This window comes from Paramacrobiotus metropolitanus, unplaced genomic scaffold, assembly GCF_019649055.1.
Source record: "Paramacrobiotus metropolitanus isolate TYO unplaced genomic scaffold, Prichtersi_v1.0 Parri_scaffold0000007, whole genome shotgun sequence".
Lineage (NCBI taxonomy): Eukaryota > Metazoa > Tardigrada > Eutardigrada > Parachela > Macrobiotidae > Paramacrobiotus > Paramacrobiotus metropolitanus.
The window spans coordinates 2,128,515-2,141,880 of NW_026570227.1; the positions used below are offsets into that span (position 1 = coordinate 2,128,515).

A 13,366-nucleotide genomic window follows, 5' to 3' on the forward strand; every position below is an offset into this window, starting at 1 on the left:
TCTGTAATACAAACGCTTATTGCTGCATTCGGCAATGTTGCTCACCAGTCATGAGCAAGCCTCGGCTTGTTCAGATTGACGTATAGGCGGTATAGCTGACTCACATACCGTTAGTGGCTGCTCAGCTGCTGGCTGCTGCTAATCAAGATCCACTTCAGCAACAGTTCGATAGTGCAATAACATGGGAAGTTAAATTGTATGTACTGTATGTCAGTCGTGTATAACAATGGCGACAGTGCATATGAGATTTTAATCACACTGTAATATGTATCAAATTGCACAAAATGTCCACAGCAACAATAGGGAAAGCTCTCACAATTTCGGGAAGAACTTTTTGAGAAAGGGTTAAAACGCGTGCGGAAATAATTTATTATAATTATAATTAGCGACAGTGCGTACTGTATTTACTGGCAGCGCATTATACTGTACAAATTTTTTGCATAGATCCATGAAATCAGAATGAGAAAAGGAGAGCAGGCAGAGTGCCTGAAGAAGACTGTTAATCAAGTCATACAGACGCACTTAACCGGCGTTCCCATGCACAGACCAGCGATACTTCCCCTGCCGATACACCATTGGCTGCATTCTTCCGGCTTTTCGTCCTCGCAGAGCTGGTGAACTTGTGTGCCGATGAGGATCACGGCGGAACTATCCACGTTAGCCGACATCATCGGAATGGCCGTCGTTGACGATTCCCTCTGTTCCTCCGATGCCGACGTATCGGTTGGTTCGGGTTCGTCGCTGTCGGAGGTGAGCGTCGGTAGTATACAGCCGGTTAGAATCAGAATAATCCAGGCATACGCAGGCATGGTGGATAGTAATGCAACGGCGGCGATTGTGGTAATTTACCGCAATAATTCGTCACTATCACGCAACAGCGCTTCATGTCTGTATTTTGCGTGCTACTAGTTGGCAGTGAAGTGCTAGGAAACAGTGTGAAATATACTGAGAGAATAACCCATGTGAAGCGAGCGTTACGGGCCAAAGGTCAATTTGGGGAAGATCTTATCCACGCGCAAGCCTTCCAGCCTAATTAACGGCTTGTCTTATTTGTACCTACAACGCCGGAATGCCGGTTGCATCAGCGAATAGAATATACTGGGTAATTTGCAGAGAATGTAACATTACAACGGCTCAGTGTTATACAGAGTATTACCGCGTGGTAGCCGGAATTATTTTTTACTGGACGGACATGTCTTTCATTTCATCCTAACGATGAATGTACTGTATTCTGGCAAACGGTCGGCCAGCCGGATTAACACGATCGTTACTTCGATGACTTTCGTTTTTATCGGTTTCATAATTGTATAGCAGACTGCGCTATATGATTTTGCATGAGGAACGCGTAGGTGCATTATCAGCCCCTCTGGCGCGCGGCTACTTGGAGCAACGACAGCTGACGGAAGTCAGCAGCTGCATTTTCGATAATTTTTTATTTGAGCAGGAAGTTTGTTGTATACTTCGTTTACTGCTTTCTTTTCTTGTGTACTCTGGGATAAAGTTTCTACATGTTTTAACATTTATTTATGCAGCAGTAATAACTTGGTTTTCAATGAATCAAAGCGGAAAAATTTGTTTGCTAGATGCATTTAACAAGCTATACATTGTGCACTTTCGATGCACAGTGTATTTTTTATATCCGTAATCCACAATCCGGTTTATCGCACATTAATTAATTCGTTGGCACAATTATCGGGATATTAATTTTAACAATAAAAAGAAGTATCATCTACACAAAAAAATTCTAATAATTTATTATTTGAGCGAAAGGCATGTAAAGAAAATCTGAGAATTACGTTCAAGCACATCTGGGATTATCGCTTCCGGTTATCTTGGCACAAACATTTCACCGGCGTCCCCATACACATCCCGCGGCCGTTACGATGCATCCCCTTACAGTGGTTATTGCAGGCCGTTTCGTCGTTATTCTCGCAGTAGCGATGCACGGTGCCATCCGCCCCGGTGTACGTGTTTTCCAGGGGCGACCACGCCGACATGTGGCCCCCGGGTTCCGGTGTCTCCGACTCCTCATGCTCCCCTGGTGCGACTGTCGGGGTGTCGTCGGCCTCCGCCACCAAGTCGGGGTCCGTGTACATTTCATCCGAATCGGCGCTGACGATTGTTATTGATAAACAAATTAGGAGAAAAGAGATGATTAAGTGCATTATTGCGGCTAAGATTATTATAAATTCTGTGTGATTAAAGTATGTTCGATGTTGTGGTTTTGTACAGCACGCGGAAGGAGTGAATGATAAAACTGTCTGCCTGCAGTGCCACCACTCGTACGCCGCATGGAATTAACGGATACGAGGAATGAGTGATTTGCTTTGATGTTATCTAGCGCTGATTAATCAAGGGCTGGAAGTAGCTCGCACTTTGCAGTACGCTTTCGCATAATAATAATTATGGCTCATTCGGCAGTACCGACTACGCATGTATTGTAAAAGACGCTTTTAGAGACGCCGGCTCGTAATGTTTGCAGACTATGTATTGAACATATACTGTACCTGCATATCTACACCTGCATGTCTATACTATATACGTGAAATGTAAAACACAATTTACACACATACGAAAATGTACAATACCGGATCGTAGAAAGTCGATACTTTGTTTTAAAACTTATTGCGTAAACCAGGTGTACCCGCTCTCTGTCGCGCAAAGCAGGCCTCGCGTGGGTGAATACAACCGGAAATTGAATATCTTTATATGGTTACAAAAAGACTTTGCTACAAATAAATTCCGCAATTGAAAACGTTTCAACATAGTGTGAGCGCTAAAATAAACTAAGAAATGTTTTCATTGCTTCCCTTACTTCGTAGTTCTTATGATTACGAATATACGGCACGATCTTCTTCCACAAATATAAGCCCTGGCAGCCCTTCCGGAAGCAGCATTGATCCGAGCCCTCCGTAAATTATGGAGTTATTCATTTGTTCAAAGTCCATCCTTGCAGAAGATTTTAACTGTTAGGAAAAGAACGTTAGCCTTGTGTTGTACGAATTTCAGCTTTCCGATAATTGCGCACAGTTTATACTACGAGTACATTCAAGGCAACCTGGGCGATTTTAAGTTTTATCGGTCCTGCAACCACTACTTGTCAAATGAATATATTATGCACTGTAGTAATCGTATTTTAATGATTTTGTATGTCTCTACGTGCTATTGTGTACGCCATAACTTTGATTTAATGTTTAGGGAGCTTTGATTAGTTTATTACATTAAAAGAAGCAATTATTATCACCATGTCGTCGATCAACCATTGGTACCAAGATTAGTCAAATAATCATAAATGTAGCAAAAATTATTATGTGGTTAGACTATTGTAAAGGACAGTAGCGGCAATACAATGATTTAATAAGAACCGCGGCACCGTTGCACCATTCTGACCAAGGCCTTGCGTAGACCTTGTAGCGTAGTTAGAAAGATAATCGGATCCACAATACTCTGCAGGACGGTGAGAATGTACAGGATGATAAAGGTGCGTTCGGAGAAGAAACGGAAAATGGATCCCATGCTTAAGTAGAACGCCGCCGGGATCATTAGAAAGGTGTAAGACACGGTAAACAAAGTCACAGTCAGGAAAGGACCAGAAGACAACGGCCGGTCGCGATTGTTCTCTACAAAGCACAAACCGGGTTTCTTGCAATTATTATTTACCATATTACAATTACCAGCATATTAGTCAGTTGTTCACAGAATCCGAATTTAGATTTTCCATATTAGGAAAAACTGATAACATCCTGTATCTGTTTGTCTTTCTTAACATATGTACCGGGTGTGACCTTTGACGCTACTCCATCAGCCGGAATTTTGCGCTCGTATTGGCACTTCCCTGAGTGCAGGTTATTACGAGGACTGTTTCTTGTTCACATACTGGGAAACACAGACACATCACTCAGAATCTGTTGTTGCGCGTCATAAAAACGCCATTCATCCTGACAACACAGTAATAACGTGTTCGCGACACACACGCAACTATTGGTAAGGAGTACACTAACAGAGATTATCAATTGTTCTCAGTGACATAACAAGTACATCATGGTTTGGCAACCTCGTACAAGAGAGCAGTTTAATTTATTACTACGCTTAATGCATTTTGTTAAATTTAAATTTATCATGAATGCCAAACGCTTGGTTTATCAGGGCGCATATAAACCGTTTTTTGACGTTATCTGTTGAAATAATTTATACTTTTATATACAAAAACTGTTGATCCGTAAGCTGGTCGCCAGTGCCACCGATTACTAAATTCCAGTCACATAATAAAATTATGATTCTTCGCTGATTTCGATTAAAGAATCATGTGTCATACGGCATTAAATTTAATGGGTTTCGGTTTTTACAATGTTTTATTAGTACTTATCTATATCGTCGTACATGAACGTACATAATAACACACTACGAGGTATTAAGAATAATACACTAATAACACACTACGAGGTTTTTACGAGGTATTAAAAACTGTTTAATTGGAAGAAACAATTACACGATACACTTGGCCATCAAAGCCTACTGACGGCTGCATACCTGATCGGTTCGCGTGGGCCAGATACGAGCGCATCGTATGTCCGCTGCTCTTCTGCGTAGAATGGCTTACGTGTGTCACCGCGGGATTTAGCCGGCGCTGCTTCCGGTACTTATACAAAATTACCGGGTACGACGCCACAATCAGCACCTCCAGGACGCAGATAATCGTGGCGCACACTGCGATGGCCGTCATTATCATCCGACTGCTCGGTGTGCTCAGTGTACACTGATACCTAATATAATAAATTCATTAAGAACATGAAGTTCGTTATATGTACATGGAGATCTTTACATGCATAACCAGCTAGTGGTGGAATACGTTTTTGCTTTGAACTGTACTATATGTAGGTCTTGGTTTCGATTCCCGAGATTAACCTTATGACCTTACATGTATCTCATAAAGTTAAACCGAAGAAAAGTATTAAACCTTTATACAATAATAATGTATTTGCTGTTGTGTTGATGCGATAGAAATTACGGAACAAGCATATACACAGAACAAGCATATTACGGAACAAGCAGCTTGTACATTGAAAAGCATATGCTGCTGTAATTAGATACTAAAAGTATTACCGGTAGTACTGCAGTGCCGGTCCGTATACTTCCCGCAGCACAACCACCGGCAACATCGTCACATGCGTCATCAGGAATGCCGCGCCGCACAGAATGACGGCCAGTCGGGGAGTGTGGAAATCCCGGTATTCCACAGGAAAAACGATGGCCCAGAAGCGGTTGGCCGTTATTAGAACATGACAGAAGATGGCCCACGGTCCGATAATGTAAACACCGTAGAGATAGAAAGCGCAGACGTGCTCTCCCAGCCAGAAACGGTTGTAACCGCTTTGCACGAGGTACAGCGGGGTGTTGACGACGAAGGAGGTGACGATGCAGAGAGACAGATTTAAGACATATAGATAAAAAGCGTTGTGCAAGAGACTGTAGTTTGTGAGGATTAGCAGACAGGTTAGACCGTTGAGAAGGAGGGAAACCGTAGCGAACACCACGTCCAGAATCTGCGGCATCCCGAAGATGTAGCGTAACGGTGGTAACAGGATGGCGGTCCCGTTGGTTGCATTGGTAAAAATGGTCTCATTGGATTTCCCCATTAGGGTTTGGCTGATTACACTGGAAACGGTGGTCGCATTGACTTCTTCAATAATTGCTTCGATTTTCACAAGTAGCGGCGATAATGAGGTCATTGTCCCATTAGTGACACCGGTAACCACAGACGTCGCATTGGAAGTCTCCATAGTCACACGCTTTGCTATGATTAAACCAAACACTGTCGTTGTGTACAAAAACGGCGATTGATAATCATGGAATTGCTTGGGTAAATCTGGAAGCCGGGTTTTACCCTGGTTTTGAAATGAAGCCACAAAAATCGTAGGTTGTGTAGGATTATAACGGTTACACATTACAATACAGCACGCGACTACTTCGTGTACAAAATGAGAAACAGAGGTGCAGCCGGATTTATAAGGCATTCGCTGCCGGCAATTAGAATGAACAGCGGGACATCCATTAGCCTGTCGCGTCGCGTTAGAATAAGTTACTTTCACGGTGACATAAATACTTTTTAATGTATCGCATTATGGGTGCTTATAAATGACCGGAAAGAGCTCCAATGTGGGATCAATATACACTATTGGATGCTGCACGTGCATGTACGTGTTGCACATTTATCATGTAAGAGCATAGCGTAACCAGCCGGTATACATCCTCACACTTGATGAAGTTTCCGCTTGATAAAGCATTCGGTGGGCAGTATCCTGATTCCGTGATGTTAAAATTTAAAAAAAGCTAAAGATTTATTTACTTAAATAATATATGGCAAACAGTCGGACATGCCTAGTGTCGAATAAGCATGGTGCACATGTTTGCATTTCAACCTTTTGGAATCGAATTTCATTCCGAATGTTGTGTGTATATGAAGCATAAACGGTTTTCACGCCAGTATATGCAGGAATGTGATAAACCGATGTAAAAAATTCGGGAGACTATTTTGTCTTGTGTGCCTTTTACAGCAAAAGTTTAAAAACTCTTTTATTTAATATCTTTTAAATACATCAGTTAACAGCTGCAGAAATTACACGTGTACCGCAGTGTCGGTAAATTTTTTTATTGCCTCTGAAAACCAGTTTCCATGATGTTATTACGTACTCCAGTAAATGCTTTACATGCAGTGCTTTGCAAACAGTTTGTTTGCAACAGTAGCTGATTTTATCGGTCTCACCACTTCAAAAACTGTAATGTACAGATCTGTATTTACTATTCACTGTATAAAACTGCGAGCACGCCGCCGGTATGCGCTATACCCGGCTTATGGTAGAGGTTCGGCTTTGGTGAAAACTTGCACAGAGCTTCATTACGGCCATCCAGAATTTTGTTGTTAGTGTAAAATGGCTGTCCTCAGGATCCATAATGTCTGCTATCTGTTATGTTACTTCTCCCTGAAATTTACCGCAGTAAGAATTGTTTTCGCAAATACTGTGCATTATTAATATGCGTATATTATTACAATAATGAGTACTCATTACGTTTAACAAGATTCGTGGGTAAAAACTGGCGTGGATAGCCTGGGCGTCAATTTGGTTCGTTTCGATTTAATAAGAAGAATCGAGCGGTCTTTATACCTATTTATTATGGGCGCACCGTTTTTACAGACAATTCTTCGTCAAAATTTGTATGTGAAAACGGTCATTAATTTATGTGAATTTTTAAATAAGTACTAATTTTCCACGAAGATCTGTCTGTATAACTATGCGCCGATGAGTATTTAAACCGTTTGAAATCTTATTTCACTAATATCCCAACTGGATGTTCGCTTAACCTGATTTCACGCCAACGAATACCAATTAAGGTACCTGGCCAGGCTGGCCGTATATGGAATGTATTAGGATTCGTTTTACAAAGCTTTTAGGAATGGAATGATCAATCGCAATACCTTTAGCAAGGGGACCTGAATGTGAAGGATTTACCGGGTCAAATCCCATAACACGATGGATTATGAATCTATGTTAATTGTCATTGCAGGCAACGGACAGCCACCAGTCTCTCGCTTCACCAAGCAAGACAAGAGGAATGTGGAATCTACCTTCACCGCTGCCTAATCCGCCGGATGAAGTTGACGAGTGCCCATTCTGCCAGAAACCCATCGACCCACCCATCTTCTCCGTCAGCATTCCGCACGGACGCACCCGGAAATTAATTTGCCCAGCGGGTCCCGAGCGACCCAATGACGGGCTACCGGAACGCGGAAAGATGGCATGGGGACCGACGTTCGCCCGGGTGGTGGCGGCTGAATACAGTGCTACCGCCCAGGAAGAGCGTCTGCTAGAAACAAGCAAAACGGTGGATCCGGCGTGCCCAGATCTGGATGTCCTAGCCAAAGTAAAGGAGACGTGTAATGGAAAGGTTACGTCCTGTTCGTTTAAGGCGGACGATCCTTCGGTAAAAGCCGGCTGCTCCGGCCGCCCGTTGCTGGTGTATGTGGAGTGCCATCGTCCAGGCGGCGCTCGCGCTACATCTGTGTTGTCGATGACCAGATTTGCCGCATAGCTGACGTGTTTTGAAGTACAGAGGAATCCGTGTCCATGAGAAAAAGATAGTGTAGAAAATTTTTTTGCCTGATTTTTAAATCACTATTTAACCGTTCTAGCACCACGGACGGTTATTTCTGGTCGAAAAGCTTTCAAACTTTTTTAGAATTGTTATAAAAATACGGTGCTTCGTTAAACCTTTACGTTTTGCTTCAGATTATTGATTTATAGGATCTTTCGTATTATCTTTCCTATCTAACGTGGAATAAAATTTGACCATTGGCCATGACTGTGGGCCATTGGGTACGTTTTGGGACCTAAGTCGTACTTGCCAGTACTTACCAACCCATGCACAAAAAACGATAAGCACGTTTTACATAGTGATTTTATTATTTTTTTGTTATGGAATTAAAAGATGAGCAGCAGAATTGATCAAACGCTAGTTAAAATACCACGGCATCAACTAGTGAATCGTGAGCATAATATAAGAGACTTGTTCAGCGCGAAAGGCTGGTAATAATAACCTTCACGAACAGTAGCGAGTTCGCAGCTGCGAACGTGGCTGTTATCCAAGGCTGCTTTGAGCTACATAGTATTATCATCTCGATACAGTACCGGAAACTGCCAAAGTGGGGTAGCAAGAGAATGGTTAAAATAACTGACTTGTTGACTAGCAACCGAATTTGCCATCGGCATACCCTAAGCTGGCTAAGCATAATTCACAATCATAGGTAATCATCACGGAGCGCAGCGATATTCTGTGGTACTGTACTGAAATTAACTACAAAGTACAGTAAATAAATGTAACTACATGTACTGCAGTATGCAAACGGCACTGTAATAAACCTGCATAATGACTTACGTTTATTTTCTTTGGAATCTTTTGATGTATCTGTAATCGCCTTAGTTTTTTATTTAGTTTGTAATGCTGCCGCCAACAATTCATTGACTTGTTAATAGTATCCGGTTGTGAGCGGGGGTTCACTAGCGTTCACGTCCACGACGCTACGCCAGCTGGATTACGTGTCTGTGTTGTGTCTCGCTCTGATTGGCTAGTGGGCGCGGCATAGCACGTGCTGCACAGTGTTACACACTGTTGAATTGGCTCTACGATTTGCGATCGAGCTGCGCCGATCACTTGTTGATTTCTGTTGTGCAGATTTTCAATATTATTAAAAGTTGGCTATTAGCGGTGCGACGTCTCGCGATTCCGCGTAGTTCGCTATACATATCGCATAGCTCACTCCACGGGATAGATTCCGTTTCTGTCTCCGTCCCTGGATCCATTCTGGATCTAGCATTAGATGGTAGCAGAGCCGACAGCGGTTCTCTGACTGAATTGTGTCAGGCAAAGTTGGCCTGTTATCTGATGTGTTTTCTGTGACCAGTAAGGCACAGGTCCGTGCAACAGCAAAGCGCACACCACAAGCGGTGCAACTCCATCGGGACGCGGATTTCCAGCTTTGGTTTTCGGTACAGTGTCTTCAGCGAAGACCTGTGCTGTTTCCTCAGCTGAGCAAGAGTACAAGAGTTCAGTCGTCAGTGTTCCTCGGTGTAGAGTCTTCAGCGAAGACCTACACTGGTGTCACTGATACTCGGCAAGGATTCAGCGAATCCTAAGCCGTGGGCCACAAGCGGCGAAGCGCCAAAAGGGGTGCACGGGACAAGACCAGATCAGACTCCTCCAAACTGGAGTAGAGCGCCACTACTGTTGCTACGGCAGTCAGCCGGCACAGTAACTGACTAAAAGCGTGCGGCACAACCGCTACGGAAAAGCGGCAGCGCGGGAACGGAGTGTGGAGAAGAATCGGATCATCTGGATCATTTCCCCGCGGAACGGACGGTGAACAGGTAGAAAAGCCGTTATTAATTACGGGATTGGTTAGATGGTAAAATCGTCAATTTTTATTGGTCCGTACTGAGCTGAGCATAGAAGTAGGCGGAGTTTTGCACGCGGCACGCATGTCTGGCCGTTGACCGTGACGTCAGGCTGATATAAAATTTAAGTGGCCTAATGTGATTGGTCAGTTATCTGAGCTGTGATTGGCTGAAATCTGAACTGAATATTTTGAGCTAGTCGACCAATCAGAACGAAGTAAACAACGTAAATGGGGATTTTCCGCTGAACTTGAGTTGTAACGAGAATTTCGACTTGAGACTAGATATTTGAAAGGAAAAGTGACCTTTCGAGTTAAGACAAGGGAAAAGTGACCTTTAACTGAAATTGAGTTGGAAAGTGACCTTTAACTTGAATTGAACTGGAAAGTGACCCGTTGAACTTGAGTTGTAATGAGAAATAGGAATCGAAATGAGATATTTGAAAGGGAAAGTGACCTTTTGAGTTGAGTTGAACTGAAAGTGACCTTTTAACAGAAATTGAGTTGAAAGTGATTTTGAACTTGAAATTGAGCTGGAAAGTGACCTTTAACTGAAATTGAGCTCGAAAGTGACCTTTAAGTGAAATTGAGTCGGAAAGTGACCTTTAAGTTAAACTGAGCTGGAAAGTGACCTTTTAAGTTGAGTTGAGTCGGAAAGTGACCTTTGAGATCAGAAGTTGACCTTTGACCCCGAAAAGTGACCTTTACCGAAAAATTAAAATTGACTGAATTGACATCTCGAGTGACCTTTAAGATCTGCAAACGATCAACGGTGACCTTTATCGAAGTTAAAATTGCGTTGTAATAGTATAACGATATTAGCAGCAGTAGGATCTCATTCGTAAACGTGTTTTAAACTGTAAAAGCGGATTCGAAGTTTTGTCTGAAAAGTGACCTTTAGGGCAAATCTCTCGAAGTTTTTATTGAAAAAGTGACCTTTAAACGGAACTTAGTCGAAATTTTTCAACCGAAAAGTGACCTTTAAAAGGGACTTAAAAAAATTTCGAACTGTAAAGTGACCTTTAGGACAACTGAATAAACCATACGATAACGTGTGTGTGAGAACAATTGGCAGGAGCGTCAAAGTTATCCGATCAACATGGACAAAGACAATGTGGAACCGACATCTAACAGCAGCCAGGGAAGCAGGAGCTCCCGCGGATCACAGCAAGGCGCAGTCGATCCGTATAAGAAGGAATACAAGTCGCTCGCGCGTCCAGTCGGACACGATAGACAGACCCGAGCGGCTGTGACCTTTGCAAGAAAGGACAGCAAAGGCAGTGACATGACAGTACATACCAAGTGGCGCTCGGAGCTATACAGAACGAAGAGAGCTCCAGCGGTGACGGAAAGCAAACTCCCGCGTCTGCGGCGGGAGGCAAACCGATGAACCAGAAAAAGGTCACTGGTGAGGATGGAACCACAAAAATGGAAGCGGAGGCAGTTGGGGCATCACAGTTGGATGCTACCATTGTCAGAACAGAAGAGCAGGATAAAAACGCAAACCCGGCTCAAGTGGAAATGGAAAAGACAAAGGTTACCGAAGAAGAATTGGCTGAGCTCGGATTGAGTGACCTTTCGCTGAATGACAAAGCGGCAGACGATGACCTTTGGGCAACTCCAATGGTCTCAGATGAGTCCAATGAATCATATTTCACGGACGATGAAACGACTATGAATATGTCATTCCAATCCGCAATGAGACAAGCTGACCGTGCTGAAGGGATGACACCTTTCAAAGAGATACCGGAGCACCTTATTGAACGGACAACAACAGGAAAGGTCATCAACGTACAACCACCGTCACCTAACAGTCCCACGTCAACTCTGAAGAGACGCGTGAAGGAGTTGGAAGAAGAACTTGAAACCAAGGAAAGCCTGGTGGCGAAGAAGAAACAGGAATATCAAAATCGGATAGGATCTCTGGATGCTCGTATCTATGAACTGGAGCAACAACAAGCTGACTTGGAAAGCACAGCGGACGAATGGAAGATTAAATACGAGCGTCAAAAAGAGCTTGCTGAGGAGTACCTGAAAATGGTAGATGACAGAGAAATGGAAGGTCATCTCGCAGTCAGTGACCTTAACGAGTCAGCCGAAAGGTCACGGCACTTGGCGGAATTGAAGGACGAGTGTGACAAATTGCGTCAAAAGGTCACCGAAGCCGAAACTAAACGGGACGAATACGCCGCCAACCTAGCAGAGGCTACACAACGATTGACAAAGTTGGCGACGGAAACGTTTAAGCTCAGGAATGACCTGAAGCTGCGGGAGGAAGATGTCAGCACCCTGCAACACGAGTCGAAAGGTCACCAGAAACGGGCAGACGAAGCTGAAAAGTTACGCAACGACGCAATCAAAGAGATGCGCGAGGCAAGAGACATTACAGCCACTGAAGGGGAACGCCTGAAAGAAGAAATCGAAAAGGTCAACCGGGAGAATGAAAAGGTCATGGTAGACATTGAAAAGGTCACCAAGGAGGGACTTAAATGGCAGAAGGAAGCACGTCGAATGGACACAATGGTTACAGCATTGGAGCGGAAGGATAAAGTGTGGCAGCAACAAGTCGCAGAAAAGAGCCAGGAAGTTACGAGGCTAAATAGCGAACTACTCGAAATGACTACCACAGCACTGGCAAAGGATGATGAGTTGATCGCGATCAAGAATCAGCTGAGAGCAGCCGCTGGACAATATAAGCAACTTGAAAAAGAAACAACCGAGCTGGTCGAGCACATCAAAAGATGGAACAGGATAACGAAAAGGTCACGCAGCAAGAGACGTTTAAGCTGCACGAACACCTACGAAAGGTCGACTTGGAAAATTCCGATTTGAAGAGGCAAAGAGAGGAACTTCAGCTGCGAACTAAACGCCTTGAGGACGAGAATAAAGTCCTCCAGATGTCAAACAAACATAAGGATGAACAACTCGTTCAACATGGAGTCAAGGCAGCAACAGTGGAGTCTCCCCCGCCCAGTTACAGTAAAGCACATGAAACGGGCACGGGTAAAAGCTTCCACTTCGAGATGCCACTGCGAACCGGTACGGGCACCGGAAGTGTCAAAAACGAAAAGGATAGTGAAAAGGTCAAAGATGACAAAGAGCCACCATCAGGAGGCTATCCGCACATGAGTCACGGCGATCCCTCCCAATTTCCCCCGCATATTGAAACGAATGTGTATATTGACGAAAGGCTCAGGGACAGACCCCCCAGTCGACAAGAACGCCCTCGGAAGTCCCGTTACGGAAAGGCGAAACGAAACCAAAATGATGATGAAAATAGCGAAGAAGAGGATGACCTGACAGCAGAATCGACAGCGGCGCAATTGACAAAAGCGCTCAACTCGATGGCTCGGAAAACGACGTTAGTGACCTTTGACGGAAGTCGCGATGCAGTCAATGGCTGGACACAACTGGTCCGAG

General features: G+C 43.8%; 3 protein-coding genes across 3 annotated transcripts; 2 read left to right on the top strand and 1 right to left on the bottom strand.

Moving 5' to 3' along the window:
• Nucleotides 1-1,814: 1,814 nt before the first annotated feature.
• On the bottom strand, nt 1,815-5,729 carry LOC129582481 (uncharacterized). Its single transcript, XM_055473994.1, has 4 exons — nt 5,104-5,729; nt 4,531-4,763; nt 3,374-3,620; nt 1,815-2,112 (listed from the first exon to the last, which is right to left on the bottom strand). Exons 1-4 carry the CDS (start codon nt 5,727-5,729, stop codon nt 1,815-1,817), a joined length of 1,404 nt encoding a protein of 467 aa, XP_055329969.1.
• A 1,058-nt stretch (nt 5,730-6,787) lies between these two features.
• On the top strand, nt 6,788-8,406 carry LOC129582303 (uncharacterized). Its single transcript, XM_055473803.1, has 2 exons — nt 6,788-6,995; nt 7,564-8,406. Exons 1-2 carry the CDS (start codon nt 6,930-6,932, stop codon nt 8,086-8,088), a joined length of 591 nt encoding a protein of 196 aa, XP_055329778.1. The 5' UTR covers nt 6,788-6,929; the 3' UTR covers nt 8,089-8,406.
• A 1,523-nt stretch (nt 8,407-9,929) lies between these two features.
• Nucleotides 9,930-12,778, top strand: LOC129582343 (golgin subfamily A member 6-like protein 26). Its single transcript, XM_055473854.1, has one exon. The coding sequence runs from the start codon at nt 11,333-11,335 to the stop codon at nt 12,776-12,778; it is 1,446 nt and encodes a 481-aa protein (XP_055329829.1). The 5' UTR covers nt 9,930-11,332.
• Nucleotides 12,779-13,366: the final 588 nt, after the last annotated feature.